Source organism: Salarias fasciatus, chromosome 17, assembly GCF_902148845.1.
Source record: "Salarias fasciatus chromosome 17, fSalaFa1.1, whole genome shotgun sequence".
Classification (NCBI taxonomy): Eukaryota; Metazoa; Chordata; class Actinopteri; order Blenniiformes; family Blenniidae; genus Salarias; species Salarias fasciatus.
In genome coordinates, this window is record NC_043761.1 from 13,258,171 (window position 1) to 13,284,480 (window position 26,310).

General features: G+C 43.7%; 1 protein-coding gene across 1 annotated transcript in view; it reads left to right on the plus strand.

The window, feature by feature from the left end:
• Window positions 1-3,646: 3,646 nt before the first annotated feature.
• The window catches only part of sema3aa (sema domain, immunoglobulin domain (Ig), short basic domain, secreted, (semaphorin) 3Aa), a 30,587-nt gene continuing 7,923 nt past the window's right edge, over window positions 3,647-26,310 (plus strand). Inside the window, exons 1-9 of the mRNA XM_030113227.1 lie at window positions 3,647-3,752; window positions 17,614-17,774; window positions 19,071-19,133; window positions 22,394-22,513; window positions 23,232-23,322; window positions 23,412-23,531; window positions 25,354-25,496; window positions 25,639-25,753; window positions 25,850-25,919. Coding sequence (XP_029969087.1) covers window positions 3,647-3,752; window positions 17,614-17,774; window positions 19,071-19,133; window positions 22,394-22,513; window positions 23,232-23,322; window positions 23,412-23,531; window positions 25,354-25,496; window positions 25,639-25,753; window positions 25,850-25,919 — 989 coding nt within the window. The remainder of the gene's footprint in view (window positions 3,753-17,613; window positions 17,775-19,070; window positions 19,134-22,393; window positions 22,514-23,231; window positions 23,323-23,411; window positions 23,532-25,353; window positions 25,497-25,638; window positions 25,754-25,849; window positions 25,920-26,310) is intronic.

The following is a 26,310-nucleotide window of genomic DNA, read 5'->3' on the forward strand; positions in this document are numbered from 1 at the left end:
ATCGGTAACAGCTCATTGACACTCGGCGCGCAGACACACCTGTCTGACGCCTATCGCCTGTTTGCTGTGTCCTCATAAGCGGGGTGTCTCGTGTCGTCTTCTATTTTTACCGTCGGGCGCTGAAAGCCTCTGGAAGCTCCTTGTCAATGAGCATCTCATTCCGCCGCCAACAGCGTGTCACCATTTATTAAGTCGTCATTACTCAGGGCCGCTCCAGCTGCCGGGGTGCCAAGGGGATGTCGCAAATAGATCGCAGACGATAGGTCGGGGCTGTTGCTGCACTCCCTAAAGGGCAACGCGTGAAGGCGTGTTCCAGCACATCTCACTTGTCGGGGTGAGGATCGATGCAGGTAGCCGGGCGGCCGGGAGTCCGGCTAATGCAGATAGATGGAGGCAAGGCGGCGGGTCAGGGCGGAGGAGAGAGACAGAGGTCGATGGAGATGGGCTGAGTGGGCGAGGATCCTTTAGTGTGTCTGTCCACACGTCTGTTTGTTTTGGGTAAACAGTTAAAAAGGCTGTTTAGACTGAAGGGGCGATGAGATATGGCGCTGGGGACGCCATGGCTGTGCAAGCGACTGCACAATGGAGCAAATGGAAACATGTTGACACACATTTAGATTTCCAGGCCAGTTTAAACAAAAGAAGGAGGAAAAACTTTGTAAACATGGCAACTATAAATCACTTTAGTTTCAAATGCACCGATCGGCTGCAGGCCACGATGTGGCGTAGCGGTTAGCGCACAGTGAGAATCACCCCGGGTTCGAATCCAAACTTTCCCTGTGTGTGCTTGGGTTTTTCTCCAGTATTATGAAAAAATGACTGAAAAAAAGATTTCCTCGAGGTTAGATGGTGAATCTAAATTGCAAATTTTTATCCAGATGTTCGCCCTGTGATGGACTGTACCTTGCCTTCACCCACAGACAGATGGGATTGGCTCCAGCCTCGCTGAGTGATATAAAGGTGATATAAAACGTGGATGGATGATCATAGAACTTTCCTTCATCAGGAAACATTGAGTGATCATGGCTATTTTAACCGGTATATCGGCACATTATGAACACTGGCGAATTATTTTAGAGTTTTCTTTCGGAACAGTGATAAAACAGAATTAGAAGTTGTTGAGTGTTTGTTTTCCAGACTTATCCAGCCAGGTTTTATAAAACAAACATTACCCTAAAATGTAGCCTTTTACTTTTCACAGTACAGCTGCCGTCATTCTAATGGAGTGAAACTTTAGAAGCTGGAGGAAGCAGTTCAGTCGGAGTTACAGTGAGAAAGCTCTACATAGCGTCCAGCCTTCGGTTTGTTTTCCTTTAGTGACTTGAGGTGTGTGAGTTGACACATCAGCACTTCTGTTTATCAAAGCTTTTATCACCTCGCCACTGCTCTGTCACCCCACAGAGGAAGCACATACGCACACACGCACACATACACACACACACCAGCACCTGCATTGGCCTGCGGGGCTTAAGAGAAGGAGGGGGGAGTCCTGTTGACCTGCCTCGCTGATGTGAACGACTTTACCAGAGACAGGATCCGTCTCAGACGATACAGGTTAACTACCAGCATGTGTTCTCTTCAACCGTTAGGTTTCATCTGGATAAGTCAGAAACACACGCGAAGGCTCTGCTCTGTGTGGGAAAAATGTGACTTTGTAATTTATGTGTCAGGTTTTTCTAAACTCCTGACATTAGAGACCATTCTTTTAAAGTAATCTTCCTTTTAATCTACTTTGTTGAAAGCGGGGATTTTCTATACATGATATAGCTATTATAGACATTAGACACTGTTGTTCCGTTTTTCCTGCTCTTGATTTATTTCTCTGAACTTTTCCCTGGGCCATGGCTGCTTTTTCTCATGTGGAACTCAATTCTTACTGACCTCCCAAACCCTCCTAATCCCAAACTTCACTTCAAAAGTCTCGGAGAAGCACACTGTGTGATTTGCAGTGCTTTTAAATTTTATTAGAGACACTACAGGTGTAGTGTCTTATATTGTCACCCACAGTGTCGTAACCTCTATTTAAAAGGAAATATATTTTAATGAACTCATTTAATAAGTGTCTCCTTTTTTCAACCTTACTTCTTCTTTCCCTATGTTTGCTTTGAGCTTCTGTGAAACTGCAAATTTAAGCTTGGTCAGATTCATGAAGCGTGTATTTTGCCTTATCTCATCTAATCCTGTTGCATTGTATCTCTTCTTATCTTATCTTGTCTTATCTGTATGTGTTAATCGCCGTTCAGCGAGAGGCTCATGTCAGGTGTGGTTTAAAGGAGGACTTCCTTTCTGTAGGAACTGTATAATCAGAAAAGTAGCAAAACTCCAGAAGAAACTTCAAGATACAAAATCTGAAAATATATAAGAAAAGTACATGTAAGGTTGTGCATGTTCCAACATTGAATATGTTCACTTAAAATTCAAATTATGTTTTAAGCAAATGTTTTCCTTAGATTACAACTATTGTGTGCTGTGAATTTTGATCTCTGTTTAAATATAGGAATCTTAACGGGTTTCCAATGTTGATCCAATCACAAAACATTTGACAGTCTTTTATGAGACCCTTCTGCTTTAAGAAAACCCTTAAAAACCTTTAATTGGACAAAGATCCCAGCTGACTGTGGGCAAAAGCAGGATACACCTTGAACAGGTGACACTTCAATCACAGACTATGTTTCCAAATGTATTAAAAATCCTTCCTTCAGGCTGCTGAAGTTTTCTTTGATTGACTTTATTTGACTTACTGAGAGAAAAGTGCTCGGAAGCCGCCGCTTCCCTTTCCTCAGACTTGGCGAATGAGGGTGATAAGGGCACCTCGGTGATAAAACTCAAATAAATTAAATATATGACTGGAGACCGTGCGTGGCAGAAGACCTTAAAAAGGGAGCGAAAGAGTTTTGGAGTGGGAAAAGTGAGATTTATAGGCTGTGAAGAAATGATGACTAATAAAAAAGGAAATAGGAGGGGAAGGCTGAACACGATAAAAACCGAACCATTCACAATACTTCCTATCCACTACATTGGCTTCATCACGGCTCCCAAGTCATACCGCCCCTCTCTCTCTCTCTCTCTCTCTATCTCCAGCACTCCCTCTGTCTCTCAGCTGCTCTCCCTCCCCTCCCCTCTCTTCCCGTGGATGGTGCAGCTCTCTCTCTCTTTCTCTCTCTCCCTCGCAGTCTGGTGGAGCTGCACACAAGGATTAGAGGGTTGCCGTGAGTGTCTGCTCAAAGAGAAGAAGACAGAGATAAAATTTTAAAAAAGGGTAGCTTTACTATTGTGGATAAGTGGTTCGATTTACCTTTATACTCCTTCCTGATTCTCCACTCAGCCAAGCAGAGCTGAAGCCCTGCTGAGGCTTCACCTGGAGGAGGACAGATAAGCCAAAGGACCATATAGCCTGGACCTCCACTCGGGGAGCCATGTGAGCGGCACCCCTCCACCGGCTTCACGCTGAGAGAAGTCCCCCACCTCCCACCGTCTGCACTCTGAGCTGGGAGGCTCGGCCAGGATTTGTGCTCCCCTCCCTGGAACCTCTACTTTCAGGACTCTCCGGGCTTGGCGGACCCCAGCGGAGGATACCCATCTCGGGGCACCGGTCGGGCTGTGAGTGCCCCCTGGTCCGGAGGCCGGCCAGCAGCACTCCAGCACCATGGATTACCTGCTTGGGATTGTAGTGCTGCTGTGCGGGGCGGTGCAGCCGGGGAGAGGAGCGGAGCCCAAGCACAACGTACCCAGGCTAAAGCTGTCATACAAGGGTAAGCCCATTCTCCGCTCTCCCCTGACTCCAGGTGGTTTGGGACCGCCGTGGCCGCTGGTGCTTTTAGCCGAGACCGGCTCGTCTACTTTATTTTTCTTGCCCACGGGTGTTCTTTTATGCCTTTCTTTTCATTTCTCTCTCATGTGTAGTATTCTCCTTTTCTTCCTCTTTTTTTTTTCCCTGTGACTATTTCTGCCTCTGCAATTGTCTCATTCACTCTTCCTCCCTCTTGGTCAGCATGCAGGATATAACTCTATGCCTCACCTCTTGTATCCCTCTCTCCCATTAACTCACCCTTTTCCTTTTGCTCTCAGAATTCACTGTTCTTACAAATGGTCGGATTGGTTCCATATGCTTTAGGACGGCTCTTGCCTGAAGTTAAATGTATACATTGGCCCCTGTACCAATTTTCCCTTGGTGCTGTCCCCTTCTGTTAGCACTGCACAGCCCTGGTAAGTGCTCTGAAAAGGCAGCACAGCCTCTGTTTTAATGGCTTCTGTCCCAAAAACTCTGAGAAAAGGGGGGATCTGCTTCGGTCGTGACACAGAGCCCTCCTTCAAGGGGCCAGTCAAGCTTCTCGACTTCTCATTATTGTTTCCTAAATGGATCCAACAGTTGGAGAGGTGCTCTTTTTCAAGCATTTATTGCCTTTATTCTTGAACCAGAAAAGGGAAAAAATTCAGCCATTTGTTTTTGTTTTTTTTTTTTAACATATCACTAGAGTGTAAAAGGGAATTCATTTGCCTTTTTATATCGTGCACGTGTAAGTTTTTTGACGTATTCAGCAAACATGTTATTCTCTCTCCTTCTGTGTTATTTTGAGGGGAGACTGCGGAGCGCCGGCTCTTCCTCTCCTCCCTCTTTCTCTCTCTCTCTCTCCCTCTCTTTCTCTCTGTGTCTCGTCTCCTCTCTCACACCCCACACTAAATCAGGCTCTTTGTAATAGCAGACTTTTCATCTCAGCTAGAAATAACTGGCAACATATTTGGCATATTTTGGGAAGTTTTTTTTTTTTTTTTGCTTTTTAATGTCAGTGAAGCAGGCTATTGTGGTTCTTTGTCCTAAAACATGACCGAAAGTATAGAGCTGAGAGTGTGGTCTCTCGACTCTTTATTTTGGTCCCGTTCGCCTCGTGAAAAAAATTCTCTCTGAAAATTTATAAACAGGCTGATGTGCCGTCGCTAAGAACACTGGAGTGCGGTTCAAAGTCCGGCTCGTGCGTTTGAGTGTCACCCAAAGGTTCGGGTCCTCACTCGAGTCCTCTGCGCGTTGAGAGAAAAATCAGACTTCAGTCTTAAAGAGGGTGAATGTGATGTTTTTCACTAATTCATTTTCTATCTTTAGAAAAAAACATATAGTGTAACTTGTGTTTAGAGGCCCGCTATATGGCATGCTTTATTCTTCACTTTGTAATTTTGGCGTAGTATATTATCCTCACCCTTTCAGCCTCCAAATGTACATGATTGCATGATTGCATATGTTCCAAATTTTATAAAAAGACTTTCAAGTATTCAAACCATTCCACGTGGTCTGCATGCCATGGTGTGAGATCTTAAAGGGTGCTGACATGCATTTACCATGTGAACAAAATAAATCTTGGGGGGGAACGATAGTTGAACTTTACCTGCCAGGCGTCATATATATCCCCCGAGCTCCATCATGTCAGCTCACACGAAGCCAAGCCTCGAGGCACGATGAGAAAATGTCATCTCTTCTTTACACAGCCATCTGTTTAAAGAATGTGAATATACTTCCCTCCTGCCCCCTTTTGTGATCCTCTCCACTGTTCGGTCTGACGAGCGAACACGTTGCTGACAACAGTGCGAGACAAGAGAAATGTCATCAAGCATCAAAGTCTGCGTTGAGCCGCTGAGTGAGTGATGGGTGTGTGTCGTCGACCTGCGAGCCGCAGAGCAGGTCTGCTGGGGGAAGAGTAGCCTGTTATGATAGATGTACTTTTGTGGATTATTTTTTTTGCTAAGAAAGTACACAAAAGCCTTGTTGTGAACGTGTGTGTGTGTGCATGCGCTCGTGTGAATGTTCTTGCCACATCTTGGTGTGAGGACTCAACACCCTCTCTTGTGATTTCTTCCCCTTCGACTGTAAAGTGGTATCTCGGTATGTTCGTCTGTGTGCGCTTCAGCAAAAATGTGTCAGGTCTTGCAAGTCCTCATATATATTTAAATATAGGTACATATTGAGACTCTATATGCACAAATGTATAGATCATTATATATGATTTTGTTTTATCAAGTTACATCAGTGTTTCTATGATTATGGCTGAGTGCAGTCTGTGTACGTGTGTGTGTGTGTGTGTGTGTCACAGTGTGACTGACTGTGGGGTGTAAAGGCATGAGCGTGTATTGTGCGCCGCTCTCTTTGTGTGTCATCGCTCGCCAGCATCTGCGCCTGTGTCTCCGGCCCACAGGTGTTTGATGGCTCTCTTGATGTCTGTCAGGAGACAATATTCAGTTAACACCCACATTGTAGCGGATGGAGGGAGGAAAAGAGGGGGGAGGATGGTGGTATTGATGGCGGAGCGGGACTGGATTCGCTTTTAATGAAGGAAAAGCTGGCAGACGTACAGTAGATGACGCAAAGGGAAGGGAGGCTGGGTCGTTAAGTAAAGTGTCACTCGCCCCCTCCTCCTCTCCCTACGTGAAGCCTGCATAGTAATTAAGTCAAATAAACAACAAGGAGGAATCCTCCTGGGAAGGAGAGTCACACCAGCGCCAAGCTAAAGTCCAACCAAGTGTGGGACGATCACATTAGCAAAAAAAAAAAAAAAAAAAAAAAAAAAAGGATACTTGAACTCAGTCATGTTAAGTAGTAGGATCTGTGATTTAGAGCACTCAAATAAACATAGATCATGAGAGCAGGCGTCCTTAAGAAATCATCCTCAGATGAGTGCTGATGACCCGCCTCCAGGGACTCGTGCTCATACACAGGGGTGAGCGATTTTCTTCTTTAGGAAAGGACAAACCCGCTACTGCAGAGTGAGCAGATTGAGAGACAACGACAGAGAAATGGAGACAGGAAGATAAAATGACCTCTCGAGGGACGGACGGCAGCGCGAGTGCAGAGTAAATGATTTCCCAGTGGGGTCAGTTAGACATTGAGCAAAAAGGATCCGGCTTCATGGGGACACAGCGATGATCACAAGAGTTAATGATTTTCTCTTCTCCTTGGGACTAAAATAGCACTTACTTTCTTCGTCTTGACTGGTAACATAAGGCGTGGGAGGCAGAAGGTGAAACTCAAGTCCAAGTTAAAATAATCTCGCTCAGAAAATGTAATACGCTTGATATCATTTCATCACCGTTCGATCCGTGTAAACAACCAATGTGAATTAATGCGGTGCAGAGATGAAATGGGAGCGATCTCCCCTTAAAAATGAGTCATTATCACCTTGAGGAAACCATCAATCTCGACATAATAAAACTATCAGTTTCAGTATTATAATCTTCCACAACGACACTCAACACTGCTGCAACACGGCATTATATGAATGACGAGGATAAAACAGTGACGTCCTCCAGTGGATCAATACATACCAGCACACAATCGCATTCCTGAACTCAATCAATGAGCGGCACTGAGCGGGCATCAGGAGGAACACTGACCCCTAAAGGTCAACCCAGGCACGTACAGAACACGAGGAATGCATATGTTGTACGTGGGGGGCTGAATTTGTGGCAATGAAAAAAGTGTGACTCGTTTCGTTTGCCAAAAAAGGAGCCTGAGAGCAGGACTTTAAAACTTAAAAGCTCTCGTTAAACAACCTGATATTTACTCTCAGTGTGGGTAATTATGGAGGATGCTGGGTGACCTCTTGATGCCACCTCGGCCGCCCCATGTCGGCTCGATGGGTGGAACCGAGGAGGAAAGATAGAAGGAGAATCTGGAATTGGCTTACAACCTTTTTAAAATAGACACTTTGTGTGGAACCGCACTCAACGCAGTCTGGACTCGGCCCCGTAATAAGCCCGGCTCTGTGTGTGCGTGTGTGTGTGTGTGTGTGTGTGTGTTGTTTGTGCGTGGGTGTGCCTGCTTGGCTGGTAAAATACAGACACTCTGAATGTTTGTGGATGTTTGCATACGTGCCGGTTCATCAGCTGCCTTTTTTTTTTTTCTTCTTCTTCTTCTTTCCCTCCCCTGTTTATAATTTGATATGTGAATGAGCACGTGAGCGCCGGGCTCCCAGTATCTCGCTGCTGTGTCTGTCCGTTCTGTGGGCTTCGGCTGACAGAGCGGATGTCGATAATTATAAGGTGTTCTCACAACGCGCCAACTTTGGAGATGTCTGCCTCCAACTCTCTCTCTCTCTCTCTCTCGCTCCCTCCTCTTCCTACGGCTCAGTCGCTTCTCAAGGAAACCACCACACCGCAGACCTTAAGTCCAATCTTCAATCATGCCGTGTGTGTGTGTGTCGTTTTCTTTTTTTTTTTGCTTGTCTTCTTTTCCTGTCTCTTTGATTGCAGCTCACTTGATACATATCTTTTGGCTATCCTTTTCAACTCATATTTGCACACACACACACACACACACACACACACACACACACACACACACACACACACACACACGGCTGCCCTCACGGCCTCATTCCACCAGTGTAAACCGATGTTTTGCAGCGGCTTCGCATTTTTTTTTTGACAATGCCGCCATGTCGCATCTGAATATATTACATTTCCTCGCACTGAGTCACAAACTTGACCGCAGTGTTTGGTGAGCTCCCACCACCCTCATCCACAAGTTGAAAGATGGTGTGATCAATGTGTGTGGAAGCGCGCATTCGCACTGACAATCCGCAGATAATTGTGCAATGGCACAACTCCACTTGGAAAACAAAAAGCCATTCATCAAAATCACTGGAAAACCAGGCTCTTCGCTGCTTCGCAATTTCATTTCAGTGTATAGAATTTGAGCTAATGCAGGAATGAAAATTAAAGCGTATTAGCGTTACTCTGGGTGTAAACGCTGCGTTTTACGACCCTTTGTTTGTGTTTTGGAGCCAAGTATATTTCTCTCAGCGTTCATAAAGTGTTTGTATGCTCCCATTTGCCTCTATTGAATCTGCAATTGCTATCAAAAACAATCTGGATGTGTACTCAAAGACCACAAGAGGAGGCGGTCTCAGTGCTGTTCGTGTTTGCTTTAAGATCCCCGCTTGCATGCGCTTAGCAAATTGTGTATGCTCAGTGTACATTTTTGTGTGTGTGTGTACATAAGCACTGTACGGGCATGCAGCGCAGGAAAAATATCCCGTGTCTTTGCATCTGTGTTTGGGATGAAGGCTTGGGTTACAGCATGGTGCAGATTGCTGAACGGCGGGTATGAATGGGTCCCGCCACCTGCTAAGTCTTGTCAGTCAGATGGAGAAAAAGGGTGCACCATTCAATCTGAGCGAGAGTCGAGTTACAAATGAGAGGGACATCTTTGCCGAAAGACAGACTGAAGGACTCGCAAACAACAGAGAGACACATGAGGAAAGGGGAGTGGCAGACAAAAAAATGGAGGGACCGAATCTTGTCATGACTTTAATTCTAACCGAGAACCGATGCTAAAAAGGATTTGTAGTGCTAACCGACTGATTTAAGTAATTAAAAGATACTTGGAAGTAATTGTAAAATAGGTTATATATCATTTACTTACTTAGCTTTTTCTAAAATATTTTTCTCTCATATTTACCAGCAGCACCGTGAGCTAAAATAAGGGATTATAAAAGAAAAAAACTTCTTAAATGTCATACTCGCCGCTTTGAGAAGTCGTCTTGATCATTTATACATGAGGTTTTATTAATTATAATAGATCTCGAGAGCTCTAAAGGTCAAATGCATCTAATGAACTGAACACATTAGTTTGGAAATGCTTGTTCCATATAGAAATATCTGTAAATAATTGTGTGCAGACTGGGGTTTGTGTTCAAGTGTCTCTATGTCGCATAATTGTGTTTGCTGTCACAGTTTGCCTGGGACACACTGGGATAGCTTCCCTTGCCTCATTAATTTGTAATAAAATCGCGGAGCTGACATTCAGCTCCAGCGTACAGCTGACAGCCTGCACTAACAGGCAGTGGCTCCAGACATGACCACGATAACCACAGCCTGGTTCCCCTCAAAGTCCGTCCGTCAAGCTGCCTGCTGATAGCGCTACCTTCCCCTGCACGGCTTGGCAGGAGAATGCGATTTGTGAATTTGTGCGTCGGCACACTCAACCTATTCCGTTTGTTCACACTCAAGCACGTTCCGATCGGTAATTGTGTTTACGTACTAAAATCACTGCGTATATTTGAATGTGTGCCCGCGTCTGTGGGAGTTTTCCCTAAAAGTAACAAGGACCGGAGAGAACTGAGCAGCCTGGTTGTATCATGAGCATTTAGTGGTGTGTGAGTGGGCTCGCTGTGGTAGTCATGGCCAGCCCTCGAGCCGTCTGTGGTCACAGAGCTGGTCTGTGGCCCAGCCGTCCAATGACAGGAGGAGACACACACTAATGAAACGGTTCCATATTCAACCTCGTTTGTTGTACGGGGAGCTTTTTTCGTCTGCACTCATGTTTCTGCCTCAGTTTTCTGTCATTATCCCTGATTTCGAGTTGTTTTTTTTTTGTCTCTGTCTCCCAGCCTGTTTCTCTCTCTGCCTCTCTCCTCTTGTCAAACCTTCTAGTATACACTGCCCTTGTGTTCGGTATCCCTCCTTGCTCTGTCTCTCTTACTCTCCAGGGAAAATCGGAATGTCATGTGATGACAAGGGAGTCCAAGATTTTAGGTTGAGGAAGATGAATGGGGCTGTACGCTGAATTTCAGCACATAGTCCAGTTATTCATCTGGTCACATTTTTCTTATTAGTCCCTTTGATACATATTCTATGTTTGAACATCCACTGAGTCATCTTCACACGAGAAAATAAGACATTAAGTGTCTCATTAAATGACGCTTATGAGTCACTTCAGGATAGGATGAATTAGGTTTTTATCTGAAGTGAATCTGTGTCAAACAGATTTAGAATCAGAGAAGGCTCCTCTTCATTCTGAAAAAACTAGTATTATTATGGCAACAGTGGCAGATTTGTGACTTACAGCGAGGCAGTAGTAAGGAGACCTGGGCTTTCTGTTATATGAGTAAGATTAAATATTTTTCCATTAGAGGAAACATCTGAAAAGTGGAATGCTGATCAGACTGTGAATCGACGTGAACTTCAATACTTTAAAAGAAAAAAAACTTTTAGAAATACTTTACTCATCCCAGAGGGGAAATCTCTGCAGTGCTGCTCCACATAGCAATAAAAAAAAATAAAATAAAAAATATAGAAGTTGTGTTGGTGAGAGTGGGTGTGACCACTAGTGTTTGGCTTCACTGGAATATTTTAGAAAACCAAAGATGAGCAGATCTACTGCCTTTCTTACAGTGGATTTATGGCTGCGATTCAGCACAGTCTAACTAGTTTAATTTCAAATTCACTTTAAATTCTGACATAGTTTTATCTCAAAGATATTTTTTCCAGGTGCAGTTTGAAATGATTTAATAGTCACATTCCTTTCAAGTTTAATATTCGTTAAAAACTGAATTTCGTTCCGTGGTTGGATTTAATATGAGGGCAGCTTTGGCTCAGCTGGTAGAATGGACAGTTTTCCAATCCCACTGATGGTGGTTCGATCATCCGTGTCATCCTGGCCACGTGTTGAAGTGTCCTTGGGACAAATACTGATCCTCCAATTGCTCCCAGAAGTGTGTGAATGTGTGAGTGGCTGGCGGATTGCAAATGTGGCGCATAAGTTAAGTCCGTTTGGTGTAAGGAAGTCTGACGCTACGTTAAGCTCATCTGAACATCAAGAAATGTAAGTTACACAAATGATGAAACAGGAAACAAAAGGACGACTTATTTCGACAGCACGCCCCGGTCCTTCTGACTGATCAGTCAGTGCACTTCGTTCACGCTCCTGCTCTCATCTGGCGAGGATTGACATGCACAAGGGAGCGCCGCCTAATTGTGGAGTTCATGGCACTGTGTGTAAGGTAGCACATTTCCCGTCTGAGGTGTCACTCAGCTGCACCTGAATGAGAAGCGCAACGGCCCAGGTTGTGTTGTACAGACAGTCGCCATGGCAACCAGCCCACACCTGCTACTGTGCTTAGACAGAGAGGGAGGAAAAAAGAAGGAGGGGAGGTGAACTTTTGAGGCATGTGTGGATATCCTTGAGCTTAGGATAATATTTGAACACTTTGTTAAGCAAAGCCCTCTGCAAATTTCCATGGGGCGGCCGTCTCTCTCTCTCTCTCACTCTCTCTCTCCCTCCGCTAACACCTGTGTTTTGTGGCCGAGGCCGTCGTGAGAGCGGCAAAATGTACGCCGCACCACACACGGAGAGAAAAGAAAAGCTTTGGGAGGCGGACGTCGACATGCCAAGCCAAACCGAGGCAGATATTACAGTGCTGCGTGTCTCTGCTTTTTCTGAAGTAAGGCCTTGTATTCGAAAAAAATAAACGTGCGGCAGTTCTCGGCGCCACTTCCTTTTGAGCTGCCATTTTCTTTTCATCTGTTTCTATCCCGGCTCATCACTGCAGTTGTAGCCTCGTCTTCAGTCATTTGCAGAGTCTTTCACACGTGCAAACATATGGTCTGAGTGATGTGCTTTGCAGCAGCTGCACAAAAGGTGCGAGCGAACATGAAATGAACAAGTGAAATGTGCGATTCAAAGAGCTTTTTTTTTTTTTTTTGCATATTGAAAACTTGTCTGCTTGTTGAGCGTTCCCCGTATACATGAGCAAGAAAAACACTTGAAAAGAGCTGCATTATTTTAATGGAATATTATCCATCTGTTGAATCTCAGTCAAGTGTTTTCCTCCGTCAGGCTTTTATGTTTCGTGTCACTCAAACACACACAGTTGCACGTACACACGTTGGGATAAACATAATTTAATGCCCTGTCGCCTTCCTTTCATGCGGTTTCATTATTCTCCTATTGCGTGGCATGTAGGCGTCTAAAACGCCTGCCTGTTCGGAGAATGGGGGAGTGAAGAGTACTCCACAGACAATTGCACTTGAATTTTGAATGTAGCTTTTTTTTCTCTCTTTCTCTCTCTCTCTCTTTTCCCCCCCCCCCCAAGCTTTTTAAGACAAGAGCCAGGTTATTTTCCATAATGGAGCATGACAGAGGGACAAATGGTAATTTATTTGAATGAATTGCCTTTATTTGCCGGTTTCAAGCTCTGTCCTTGATTATACAACATGTGAACGTGGAAGTGATTAAGTGCAACCAACATGTTGTGGGATTTTATGAATATGTAGATAAAGGTATACGATAAAATGCAAAATACTTCTTTCAAACAGCCGTCTGTTAACATGATGTTATGAACTGAACTGAAAAACAGACACACTGTGCATGCATGTGTATGTCAGGAGCTGTTGTTGACACGGGGCATTGTGTCCTCGTGTGCAAAAGACAAAAGGTGTGATTGAAGAAGACCACAGAAAATATATGCAACAAGAGAAAGTGTGTGTGTGCGTGCACGATGAATAGAGCGCAATAGAAATAGAGAGATGTGTAAAATGCACATTAAGATTGGTTTAAATGTTCGTTCTCGGCGACTCCTCTATACACACTGCATTGAGGGTGACATTTGGTGTGTGTGTGTGTGTGTGTGTGTGTGTGTAGCACATTAGGGGAGTTGGATGAAGTTGGAGGACTGTGTCACTTGTGTGTGTCTCCGAGGGTCCAGGACCGGGGAGTGTATTCGAAGTGGAAGCTGCTGAGTGTGCTCGCTGTACTAGTAGTTTGTGCTGCATAAGCAGAAATTCTGATTGGATTACAATTTAAACTGGGAAGACATGCGTGTGTGTGTGTGTGTGTGTGTGTGTGTGCGCGTGTGTGTGTGTGTGTGTGTGCATGTATTAGCATTTTGAAAATGGAGTTCAAGTTGAACCTGTCTTGCTTTGCGTGTATGTGCCCATGAGTGCGCATATGTTCTTTGTATACATTAGCCGAACATGTGTGTGTGTGTGTGCGTGCCCTTTGCCTGGTTACTATATTTTGTATGAGCTGGGCTGTAGGCGCTCAGTCTTCATGTGCTCCCATTTCCAAATGAGCGTGTCTGTGTTTAGGTTGGAGGTCCTTAGGTGCTCACGCCCCAGTTCCTCCGATTTTCCAAACCACAGTAGATCCCGGCCCAGATAAAACGTCTGTGTGTGTTTTTTTGTGTGCATAGGCCACCTTGTCTTTGTCAGAGATCACCACGTGTTGAAATATGTGTGTCTGTTTTCTTTTTTTCCCTTTTTTTTTTTTTTTTGCTCGGGCCCATCTGGGGGAAACTTTTCTTGATGGACCCCGTTTTGGACCGCAGTCCTGGCATCTGGCTTCGACTCACTTTCAGACGATAAAGTTCATTTAATTCGGAGAAAAGCTGGCAGTGTTTAAAAGTTTAGAAAAAAAAAAAAAGGGGGTCAGTTTCGAGACACTATCTAGTTTCTCCACTTACTGTTTCTTCATCTTTCAGGATCTCACTAATATTTTTATTCCTAAACTAATATTTTATTTTTAAGTATCTTGACTTTCTGTCACATCCATGGTTTTTCCCCTTTTCTCCATAGTTGAAACATAAGAAGACCTCCTCTGGCGTTCTGTTGACTGGAAATCACATTTCCTCTCTTCCGTTCTTGAACCCACTTCCTGAAGCCGCTCTGTCATGACTAATAGGTAAACTGAGAAAAACAGAGTATCTGATTGGCTTCCCACGTGACATCAAAACAGAACAAAACGCCGCCGTGTGACGACGAAGCCTTTCTGAATCGCCTCCCTCGGTAGCCGCTTAAATGTGTAATGATTAGTGTGGAGGCTATACCTACACACACTGAAACCCACACGCATACGCTCGATCCATCTGCGGTACGGTACAAATTCTCACACAAACTCACGTCCACAGACCTCCATTCATGCCCACGCCCACCCACTCCATTTCTTTAGCCACAGATTTAGCCTCAAACCAAAAACCCGGCTGACGCAGATGAGCTGCAACCGTCTTTATTAGGTGACGGCCACTCCCTCTCGCGGCCCTCACCCGTGTCGCCAGAACTGGCTGCGCAGGGATGGTCGACACACCACTTCCTCCGTCTCCCTTTCCATCAATCCCTTCTTTTATGGAGACACAGATGTCCAAGATCTTACACACTGTGAGTGGGCACAGATGGCTCCTATAGCAGCCCGTCAATCAGAGCTTTGTGGCGAGAGCATGGAGATCACAGTCCACCGGACTGCATGTATGTGTACGAAAGTATATATTTATATATGTGGAGAGAGGGACACAGGCGCTTTTGTGTGCGCTGCACGTTTGTTGGTTTGCAATGTGTGTGTTCATGCTACGAAGTGACGCTGATGATGATGGATGGCGGCTGATCTGAGGCCGATCTATCGGTGGACTTTTCCAGAGTTGTGCGTTCGATAGACAAAACAGAAGCAGATGGTCGACAGATTATTTCACCTTCCTTTTATTTTGTTGTAAATCAAACCTTCTGATGTTAATGTCATTATTCTGTTTTAAAGAGGCAAATACAAATGTAAGATTCACTGATTACAGACAGTTTTTGTGGAATTAGATTTTTAATCAACCTGAAAATAGCTTTTTATATTTCCATAAATGATTAAAGTTAATTTAGGCACTTGTCCAATTAATAGTCTCCATCATGTAAATGGTTAAAAACTAGAACATACGATGGAGTGAGACAGTTTCATTGTTAATTTGTTTGTAGTTTATGCAAGATTGAAAAAAAAAAAAGAAGTTATAATATTTAGAAAGTTTAAATCTCATGTAACGTTTGACATACAGCAAAGTATATTCAGATTAATGCAGATGATTTTCTCCTGGATAATCTTCTAAACATGCCAGCTCGGGTTTCAGAGATTGAAGTCAAATGTTCGCACTTCAGGACTGTTTGCCACATGTGTGCATGTCTTCCTTTACAGCAGGGGTGTGAAACATGAGGTCTGTGGGCCAAATCCAGCCCACTAAAATGTAAAAACTTCAGAGAAAACAGATTTTTCAAACAAAGTGATCCTGCCATGAAAGATTGCTGATATAGATCAGCTTTAATCTTTACACAACTAAGAAAAAATTAATTTTAAAGGTTATTATAGCTGTGTTACCCTTCCAGCCCACTAAGATGAAACTGCGCTGTACTGTATGTGGCACCTGAACTGAAATGTGTTTGATGCCCCTGCTTGAGCTACACTGAATGTTCATTGTTTAAAGGCTTTTGAAACTGTCTTCGTTTGCGCTGTCTAGAGCAGCAGATGACACTTTCAAGACTCTCTCAAATATTTTGCAGAGTGATCTATTCTTCTACACGAGACGTTTTATGGGGAAAAGTTGCAGACCATATAACAATACATGGCAGTAAAGTCAATGCAACGTTCAACAAACTCATAACATTGGTTTCCCTGACATAAAAGCTGTTGCATAAGCCCATGAATTTCCCATAATCCAAAGTTAACCTGCTTTGAGAAAAAGGAGTGTCTTTCATTGTTAATATAAAACTGCTTTCCCTTATGATACCTGACCCTCCAAAGTTAATGGAAGTCATCTTTGGTGATTAAACTTTAACCGACTCTCGGCTGTCTGGCTCGACTTTACCCCGTCGTCAAGCGTCGCCTCAGTTTCTTCTCAGCTAAACGGATCCTACGTCAGGACTTTACACACATGAAAGAAACACCGAGCACAAGCTCATTAATGTTAATTTACATGATAACCCATTCACAGAAACAGCCACTCATACTTACTTACACAAAGTGTGTCCCCTGGCCCTGACTCGGTATGAATTATTCAACCAATCACACGGCTGAACAGTCTGAACTGTGTCCCTGATTGAGACATGCTGTGTTCATTTAAAATGTCTCACGCTACCCTTGACTGACATGTGTCCGTATTTCAGCGTCTGCAAATGTCTGAGTGGAAACGCAATTAAAGGAACATGACATTTCCTTAACAGCATGATTGGCGGAGTACTCCTTTTTTTTCCTTTCTTTCTTTTTTCTGAAGCTTGCATGAAAAAGCGTGTTGTACAGATATTCTCAGATTGAGTGATTCTGTTATAGATTTTCATGTGTAAAGAAATCGTAGCCTTGAATTAGTTTTTCACGGCACAGATTTTTGTTTATGTTTATTTTTTTCTTTTTTAAGCAACATGTATTCATGGGTTTCATTTTTCTAGCTTTGCCCTTTTATTTCTATCTATCCTGTCACTGCTGAGGAAGTTTGGTGTCTGTACTTCTCATGACCACAACTCAAAGACAATTTATGATATCCAGAAAATTAAAAAAATATATATATATGACAAAGAAAGCTTTTGAAGGTACAGAAGTTTTACAATTAATTAATAATTTACTTTTAATCTATTACAAGTAACACAAGAAAGCAAAGTGATAGGGGTGATAAGTGATTCAGACTAAAAATAAGTTGTTAAGAATATTCAGGCATTTTTGTTTTGTCACTTTCTGTCAGTCTTGAATCTGTTGCTGTGGAGCTCAGCCTGTGAATAGGCGTAATCAGTTTTTTTCCAGGGAAGTCCGAGTCTTCCCAAGGTTTTATAGCCCTTCACTGGAATTTGTTTGGTCAAAAGCCAGTTTCCAAACAACAGCCAAAAATCCTGAGCATGTTCTCAATCAAGGAAATTATATATTTCCTTTTATTTCCCATAAATTGTCTGTCTTATTAAGTTTTTCATGCAAGAATCAAGACAGCTCCCCCAGGACTTCTGCACGTCAACCAATCAGTCACAGACACGGTTCAAAAGTGTGTCACACGTCCGTAACACGAGCTTCTCGGTCCGAACAATCATGCTCTATCTCTCTTCTTTCTCCTCGTGCTTCAGAGATGCTGGAGTCGAGTAACCTCATCACCTTCAACGGCTTGGCCAACAGTTCCAGTTACGACTCCTTCCTGCTGGATGAGGAGCGAGGGAGGCTGCTGGTCGGAGCCGAGGACCACATCTTCTCGTTTGACCTCGTCAATATTAACAGAGACAACAAGCAGGTAAAATAAAAACTCAGAACTAGTTGTTCTCTCCTGTTCTCTTCTCTTCTGGAGTCCATTACTCCACCAGCCACCCCCCCCCCCCCCCCTCCATCACTCCCACTGTCTGTCTCACTCCAGACGAGGCGGTCCATAATTCCATTACTCCACCTGGACTAGGTTAACAGTCTTTTTATCTGATTCGGGCTGCTATCATAGAAACACAAGACTGACACGGAGTTGCCTGCAGGCTGCAGAGAGCAGAGCGGGAGAATGAAAGTGCTGAAAAATACATAGTCAATGCAGAGAGGGAGCGAGTGTCTCTGAATTCTTTTGCCCTTGGCTCAGTGTGTAATATTTTTTTCCCCTCCCTTTTTTTTCACTCTTTTGTTCTAATCTTTGCATCATTATAAGATAAAGTCCAAAAAGCAGTGATTAAGCACATCTAATGTAATTACCCCAAAATGTGCAATGCAGATTCCCTTGAGAGGAGAACTCAGCTGATCTGGGGAGGAGATAAGGACTAGGACTTTGTGCATGCATGGGTATAATAATGCAAGGGCATGCATGTGCATAGATTTCCACTGTCATTTAACATCTGTGTAGCTTACAGCAAAAAAAAAAAACAAAAAACATCCATCGCTCTATCACACCCAATATTGGAGGATGTAATAATTCCCTGACTTATTGCAGCTTACACATGCACACTCATACGCTCCATGTGTGTGTATAATTCATGTGACACCAGGGGCAACAGATGGATGATGGTGAGGCCCATCTCCTCCAAAACAAAGTAGCAAAAATCCCAGTTTCCCCGCATAGTTGAAGTGAAAACTACAACCTTATGCTGAGGATTTCAACCCTATGAAAGAGTTTAGCTTTTTGAAAGCTGTAAATTGAACCAGAACCCCTTTAAAGGCTCAAAAGGAAGTCTGTATTACACAGCAAATGTAACATCTAATTGAAGATATTTAAGTTCAACATTTTTTAAAATCGTTTCATTTTTATTCTCTTGCCACAACAAATCGACTTTTTCCTTTCAGTATGACTGGTTATTGCATTGTTTGGAAAGAACAACCTGTATTTTTAGAAAGAGCTGACGAAATGGTCAAATATTAGCATTAAATATGCCAAATCCAAAGTCATTCTATGTTATTACTTTAAAAAAAAAAAAAAAAAAATTGTTCTGCTTTTTCCAGATTGACTCATTTCCTTCTGGTCTCCAGTTTCAGGCAACAACATGTACCTTTCTCTCTCTCTCTCTCTCTCTCTCTACCTCCGGCATATTGTGACTTTGTCTTTTTCTCATTTGCACAGATTGCATGGCCCGCCACCCCCTCTAAGAAGGATGAATGCAAATGGGCAGGAAAGGACCTCGGGGTAAGTCTACATTCATGATGGCATCATGATCTGAGCTTCTCCCTGTAACCATTGCTTTTTACTTCCCCTAATTGCACTGGTATTATTCCTGCGTGTTTCTCTGTCCTTTCTTCTTTAAAATAATACTAAATGTTCCAAAAACAACGCGGTATAGAAAAAGCCGCCTGGTCTGGCAACTGTAGAACAACAATAGCTGATAAAAGATGGGAAATTATCCAATGTCGCAGTGTTACACTTCACCTCTGGAACAGTGGACTCTGTTGTTACACATTTGGCTAAATGCACAAAAACAGGCTGTACAGCAGATGTTTGGCCACATTAAAGTGTACACAGTGTGTCACTGGCACCAAGACAATGACGCAGAGGCTATTTGCTCCCGTGATGTACAGTTACATTTGGGGAGTGTGTTTATTTATGCGCCTCAGAGTGCGTGCGCGCACGCACATTCACGCGGGAGTGCTCTGTTTGACTTCCCGTTATCTGGGGCGGCGTGTTAGCTCACATGTCCCATTCTGGACAAGTTTGCTGAACACACACTATATGCCACCAGTTCTGTTTGTGTGCACGCCGGCGTCAGTGTATTTTACCTCCGTTCTCCGCTGTTTGGAAAGGCCCCTCTCTGCGTTGTATCTGATCCTAATTTCATGGCTGGATGAGTCTCGAGTGCAGGGCTGCGGGGATTTGGGATTATCCAGAATTACATAGTTCTTCTAAATCGCAGAGGTTCCACTGGGGTCCAACTCACCGCCGGGGTTTGCCGGTTTGACGTAGACACAGAGTCAAAACCGCACGCGCAACACTACACCTTCGCTCGCTCACGCAGAGGAAAGCTGCTCTGGCTGCAGAAAATGGCACAAAATTCAATGATGAGGTATTTGCGTGCTGTGAAAATGTTTATCCTTGAAAGTGAGGCAGTGAGAGCAGAGACAGAGGACAGTGCGGAGAGGCCTTGATTAGCACATTACTAAAGCATTCAGGGCTCCCAGCGTGATGCATTTCTGCAAACCACAATTTACAGCCATAGAACAAATGTAACAGCTGCCCCCTTCAAAATGCCTGATGGCTGTATCGCAATCCCGCTGCAAAAATGAGTGTGTAACACGGCCCATGTTGTTGCAATTGCCCGAGCGAACAAAGGGTTTCACGGAGCCGAGTGTGGATTTACAGTTTCATAAATCTCCCTGATGTCATTTCTGATTAGCTGTCCAACTTTTAAAGAGACTCGAGGAAAACTAATCATTCGAGGTTGTCCTATATTTCCACGGCATTCATCATCTTCACCTTAAGACTCAAAATTCACTCAGCTCAGTCAAATATGCAGAAACCCAAATGCAAATCCGTCCACCCATTTCTGTCATGGAGAGTCATTCCACCCAGTCCAAAGTGACTCATTAATCCCATCTAATAATGACTCATTTATCCACTGTGGGCATTGTGGTTTTCACATAATGATACGCTTTGAGATCAGGGGAAACCATTTTCCACCTGAGGGCAAGGCAGAGGTGCACATTTGAGTGACCGTAACTCGCGTCTTCCAGGGTTTAGGTGCAGACTACCTCCCACATAGCTAATGAGACAAGCCAAACAGAGATGACCCTGAGCGGGATTAAAAGCCAGTTGATGAAAGGCGCTTAATAAGGGCGTGAGAATGATGTGTGGGGGACTCCTGCTGCTCAGCGGTAGGAGACACAGAGGGGAAAGTCATTAAGTTACACAGTCACACAGCGAACACAGCCGTGCGGGGCCGAGGTCGGCCGCAGGACGCGTTCATCCTCCTCCGTGAGCCCCGCAGCAGTCCCGTGGATGAAGCGTGCGAACTTTGTTGGCACAGTGGGGCTCGTGATAACAGAGAAAGAAAACTTTAACGTTACATCTGAGAGCAATGCGTCACTTTTATGCTCACTGTTTGATGACAAGATTAGTAGCAGCCGTGTTTCCCGGTGGGAATCTTTGCACAGACTACACGCTGGTAGTTAGCTGAAGTAACAAAATCCACCTGTCTGCACTTTTAACACCTCATTGTTCAATCGAGAAGGAGAAATGTTGCCGCTTGCACTGGGGTCCATCATCTGGCTCCCTTAAAGGAAAACAAATGATCATTCTTCGTGTTATTTATCCAGATGAAGTAAACATGCTGGCAGACCTTCAGGCTTTGTTAGCAGGCTGGCTGAGATAACCAGCTGTTGGCTCCATTTTCACCCCCGACTCCCAACAGAAATCGAAATCAGTCTATGTTCCAAATCCTGAAGTTTTTCCCCTTAAGCTTATTACTATGGAAGAGAAACAGAGTGAGAGCTGTGTCAACATATTTTTTTTTCTTTTCTTTTTTGACTAATGAAACAAAATGCAGCTTTCTGGATAGTGTGTGATCTCAGCTAATTTGACGCTGTGCTGGAAAATGTCATTCCTCCAAGCTGAAGCCTGATGAGGGACATCGTTAAAAGAGAGATGTCTGTGAGCTCCACAAGGCTAAACAGATACATGTGTTGAAGGGAGGATGATAATTTGGCTGCCTGATGTGATATGGGTTGTGTTTCCAAATCCCTGAGCAAATGTGTACTTATTTGTGAGGTGGATGTACAGCGTGTATTTATAATTAGTCAAACCCCAGCCTAATCTCTTAAACACATGTGCCCGAATCAGCTCCTCAAGGCTGCTAATAGCCCTCCTACATTAACCAATCCCGTTGATTAGCACTTTAATAAACAGGCTCACACCAGTGGGACTATCAGCATGCACTGCCGGGCCAGCCCGAATACTTTCAGCAGATTCAAACATACGGATCATTAGAGATTCATGGCCGACTTGCCTGATTTGACATACAGGTGGGATTTCCTTGAAGGAGACACAGTTTTACAAGTCTTTTCAAACTGGAAAGTCCCTCAACTAAGCTTCCATTTTTTTTTTTTCTAACTCCTGTTCATTCCCTGCTTTCTATTAGTCTGCGAGACTAATAGAAAGCACATCAGGGTTTTTCTTCTTTTAAAAATGTCAACTCTGTTTTTATAAAGAATAAAACTTAATTTATGATATGTAGGAGGGAATATGGAACTATGCATTTAAAAATCCCCAAAGTTTTGTCTGTTTTGCAAAGCTAGGTAAGATTACAGCATAAATAAAGTCAGGTTTCACTTTCACAAAATCCATATGGATCTCTTTGCCAGCTGCATTAAATTATCTTTTTTTGTATGTATGCACGCGACTGTGAGTGTTTTGTCTTCTTTTAATTCATTTATTTATTTCCTTATTTTTTTTTCCAGAAAGAGTGTTCTAACTTCATCCGAGTGCTCCAGCCGTACAACCAGACCCATCTGTACATCTGCGGCACAGGAGCGTTTCACCCCATCTGTGCTTATCTGGAAATGGGCAAGAGGGCAGAGGTAATGTGTCTGGTGGTTGAATACCACCAAATGTTGTGGCTTTTTAATCAGTTACTTATATCCAAAAGGAAATTTGCCCTCGTAACATGCGCTCCAGTAAACAAATTAGAAAGTCTGCCACGGCCGCAGCATCTGCTAACACAGACATTTGCTTTCTCTAAATCAGCTATGGTCTCATCCGTGTTTTTTTTTTTTTTTTTTTTTTTTTTCCTCTGGGAACATGAGGGGAAAAAAGTGGTCACTACATGATTCAGTTACAGCTGTTTGGATATTGAACCACATGTAACTCACATGAAAGTTTAATCAGTGATCATGATAAAGGATAACAGGTTAATCAGTGTACCAGCATGGTTTCTAGTTAGTTTTTATTAAAGTGCAGCCTGCATGTGTTCACTTGACTGTGATCTTCTTTCTTTTTCTTTTTTTTTATTGTGTTTTCTTTATTAAAAGACTCTGGACTTAATGACAGCTTTGTTTGTGATCTTACCTTTTAATTATTTTTGCTTTTATGAAGCAGTTGCAGAAACTCCTGTTGATCTGTAACCACAGCAGAATAGGTTTAATTATTGCTCGACAAATTTTTCATCTGATTCCAAATCTAGTGCGCTATAAGGAGAATATGTTGTAACTTGAAGCGCGGGCTATAAACGTCCCTTTAACCAGGCTTAATGTGGCTTTCATTGCCCTCTCTTTGAACTTTGACCCTCCTTCACCACAGGACAACATCTTTCGCCTGGCTTCGCATTTCGAGAACGGCCGCGGGAAAAGCCCCTACGACCCCAAAATGCTCTCTGCCTCACTTCTGATTGGTGAGTCATGCGCTTTTCTTTTTTTATTAGCTCTGGGAAAAACACATTCACGTCAGAGCATTCACTCTCTATCCCTTTCTCACTGGCAGATGGAGAACTGTACTCTGGCACATCTGCTGATTTCATGGGAAGGGACTTCGCTATTTTCCGTACGCTAGGAGATCATCATCCAATCAGAACCGAGCAGCATGATTCAAGATGGCTGAATGGTAAACCGAATAAAATGCATGAAAATGAAAGGAATTGTTTGTCCCCGGGGCTGTGCTTTCTTAAAACATCTGTGATTGAAAACTAAACATTTTGAGAGGTTGACTAACTTGCCTTAACAGTGTTTATGATTTAAAAATAAAATCTCATTCATCTAACCTTTCACTCAGACCGTCTGTAAGTTCCAGTCATTGGCCATTATTTGGAAAAAGGATACCATTGAGCTTTGCAAAAGACTTTGAAGCATTAAATTCTCTCACAGGCCTCAAGTCTCCAATCACCTCCATTCATGCGCCGACATCAGATATCGCAGCCCATTCACAGAGTCGCTGGATTTGCCTGCGCTAGTAAGATTAGCACCGCAGCGAGGGTTATTGACCGTTCAGTCTGTCTGGCTATCTTTCGGCACTGAGGAGGACTTATGGAGCCGCGAAAGGTCAGCTCGGACCTTTCCCTCAAGCTGTGCCATCCCTTTTCCCCCCATTTTCCCACAGAACTAATCCTCTGTCTCAGCTGTTTTCCTGTAGTGGAGTCAAATTCCTCTTAGTTCCTCTAAACCACCCACATCCCCCCCAAGCGCCACCAAAAATCACAAACACTGGCCTCTGCAGTGCTGATTACCCTGACATATTAATAAAGAGCGATTTCTGAGGGAGGAAGCTTTGTTATGGAGTTAATCCCCATCGATCTTTCACCTTGTTCAAACAAATACGCTGGGGATTGTATCCATTCGACTCTGCAAAATCCAACGCCTTCTCCACAAAGAGGGGATTGTAATTGCATGGATTACTGCGATGGGGATATTCTATTGAGCTTTTATCAACAAGACTACATGGTACTCGAAGGAACAAAGGGAGAAACTTGGGATTGAATCTTTAATAGCGGTTGATTTTAAAAGGCTTTAGGGTTAAACTGCAGTTTAGCTGTAGTAGGCCAGAGTCAAAGATTTTATTTACACATCCTGTCACCTTTAAATGCCCCCGCAGTCTTATGGTTGTTGGATTAAACCTCCCCTGAATAAAGTGGCCTTTTGTTGGGAATTAAACGTAATGGATCGTATGACCTCAGTAGTTGGCGACTCTGGCAGCAGCCTGTTTTTAAATGCGATCGCAGACACGAGTAAACTTATGAACATGTATATTTTATGGCCGATATTCACAATAAGCAGCACTAAGTGTGTGTGTGTGTGTGGGGCACATGATTCACACCAGAGGTCTCGCACCCACCCAGGACTTATAAATCTGCTTCCCACTTTGGCCACACTCTCCTTTTTCACAGTTACTCTATATCCTGAACGGCTATGAAGCCGTAACATGGCACTGCTTGTTTCTTCGCCGGCTAACCCCCGGGCTCTTAGGCGCAGGCTCGTTTTACGCCTTACGACGCCTCGGTGACTGTGGACGCTTTACGTCCCCTTTCCAGCGAGAGGTTGCCCGGTCCGACGGCCCCCCCGGCCACCCCGTGTTAGCTTTGATTTCCTCCTGCGCTTAAAGTCAGGATAAATTTATTCAAGTGTTACCCCCCGGACAATCAGAGCCATGTGTGTTTGCGAGGATGTGGTCTAGAGACAGGGGTTATGTGGGATTTGGATCTGGAGCGCTCACTTGAGGTAAAGTCAGATACTGTAACACCACGGCGTAAAGTGAATGGCTGTTATTACTGAGCCGTGACTGCAGAATATCAGGAGGGATTGGTTTCAGAGGTGTGAAATAGGGGTGAAAGGATTTCCATTGGTGCAGGGGCGGGATTGTAAAGTCATATTTGTGTGTGGTTTTGTGACTTTTTTTTTTTTCAGGTTTACTGAGTCTCTCTCTCTTTTCTTAGACCCCAGGTTCATAGGTGTGCACTTGATACCTGAGAGTGACAACCCCGAGGACGATAAGATCTTCCTCTTTTTCAAGGAGAATGCGATGGACGGCGAGCACACAGGGAAGGCTACCATCGCCAGGATAGGACAACTGTGTAAGGTAACAACACACAACCAAAAACAAATCATTTCAATTAAAAGTCTGACTGTGAATGCATTTCTCACGTCCACACACTTGACACAGGGACAAATTACTTATTGAGGATGAGAGCCTACAAACCTTTGTCCATATTTTTTTACAGAATGACATGGGAGGTCATCGGAGCCTCGTGAACAAGTGGACCACTTTCCTCAAGGCCCGGCTAATGTGTTCAGTCCCCGGGGTGAATGGCATCGATACGCACTTCGACGAACTGCGTGAGTCTGAAGTCTTTATTTGCGCGTGAGGAAAATGTAACCTCAGTCTTCTTTAACTTCCAACTGAAAAATCTCACTGTCGTCTTTGATTTTTAGAGGACGTGTTTCTCATGAGCTCCAAGGACCCAAAGAATCCAGTCATCTACGCTGTATTCACCACATCCAGGTACTATTCTCTGCAGATCTTTTCCAAACTGACCTCCAAAACGTACGTGCAAAGCTTCAGATTGTCGAGTAGCTTGACAGATCTGGTAGTATCATATTTGTTTTGGTGATTTGTTACTAGGAGATTGGAAAGAGCTCATATATATTCACCGGGCAGCAGTCCTGGACAAGTTTTTTTCCCCCCCTCTCTATCTGAAAAACACACGTGCTTCATATTTCCTTTCAAGATTTTTTTTTTCTTCCTTTCAAATCCTTTCTTCCATCGCTTTATCTGTAATTCCCCAACCATTTTCAATGACATGACAGGCTACAAGCAACCAAGTGTGCCATCCAATTCCCAGACAGCGAAGCCATAATCCACTTACAGGTGTCTTACGATTGCTTTCCCTTCC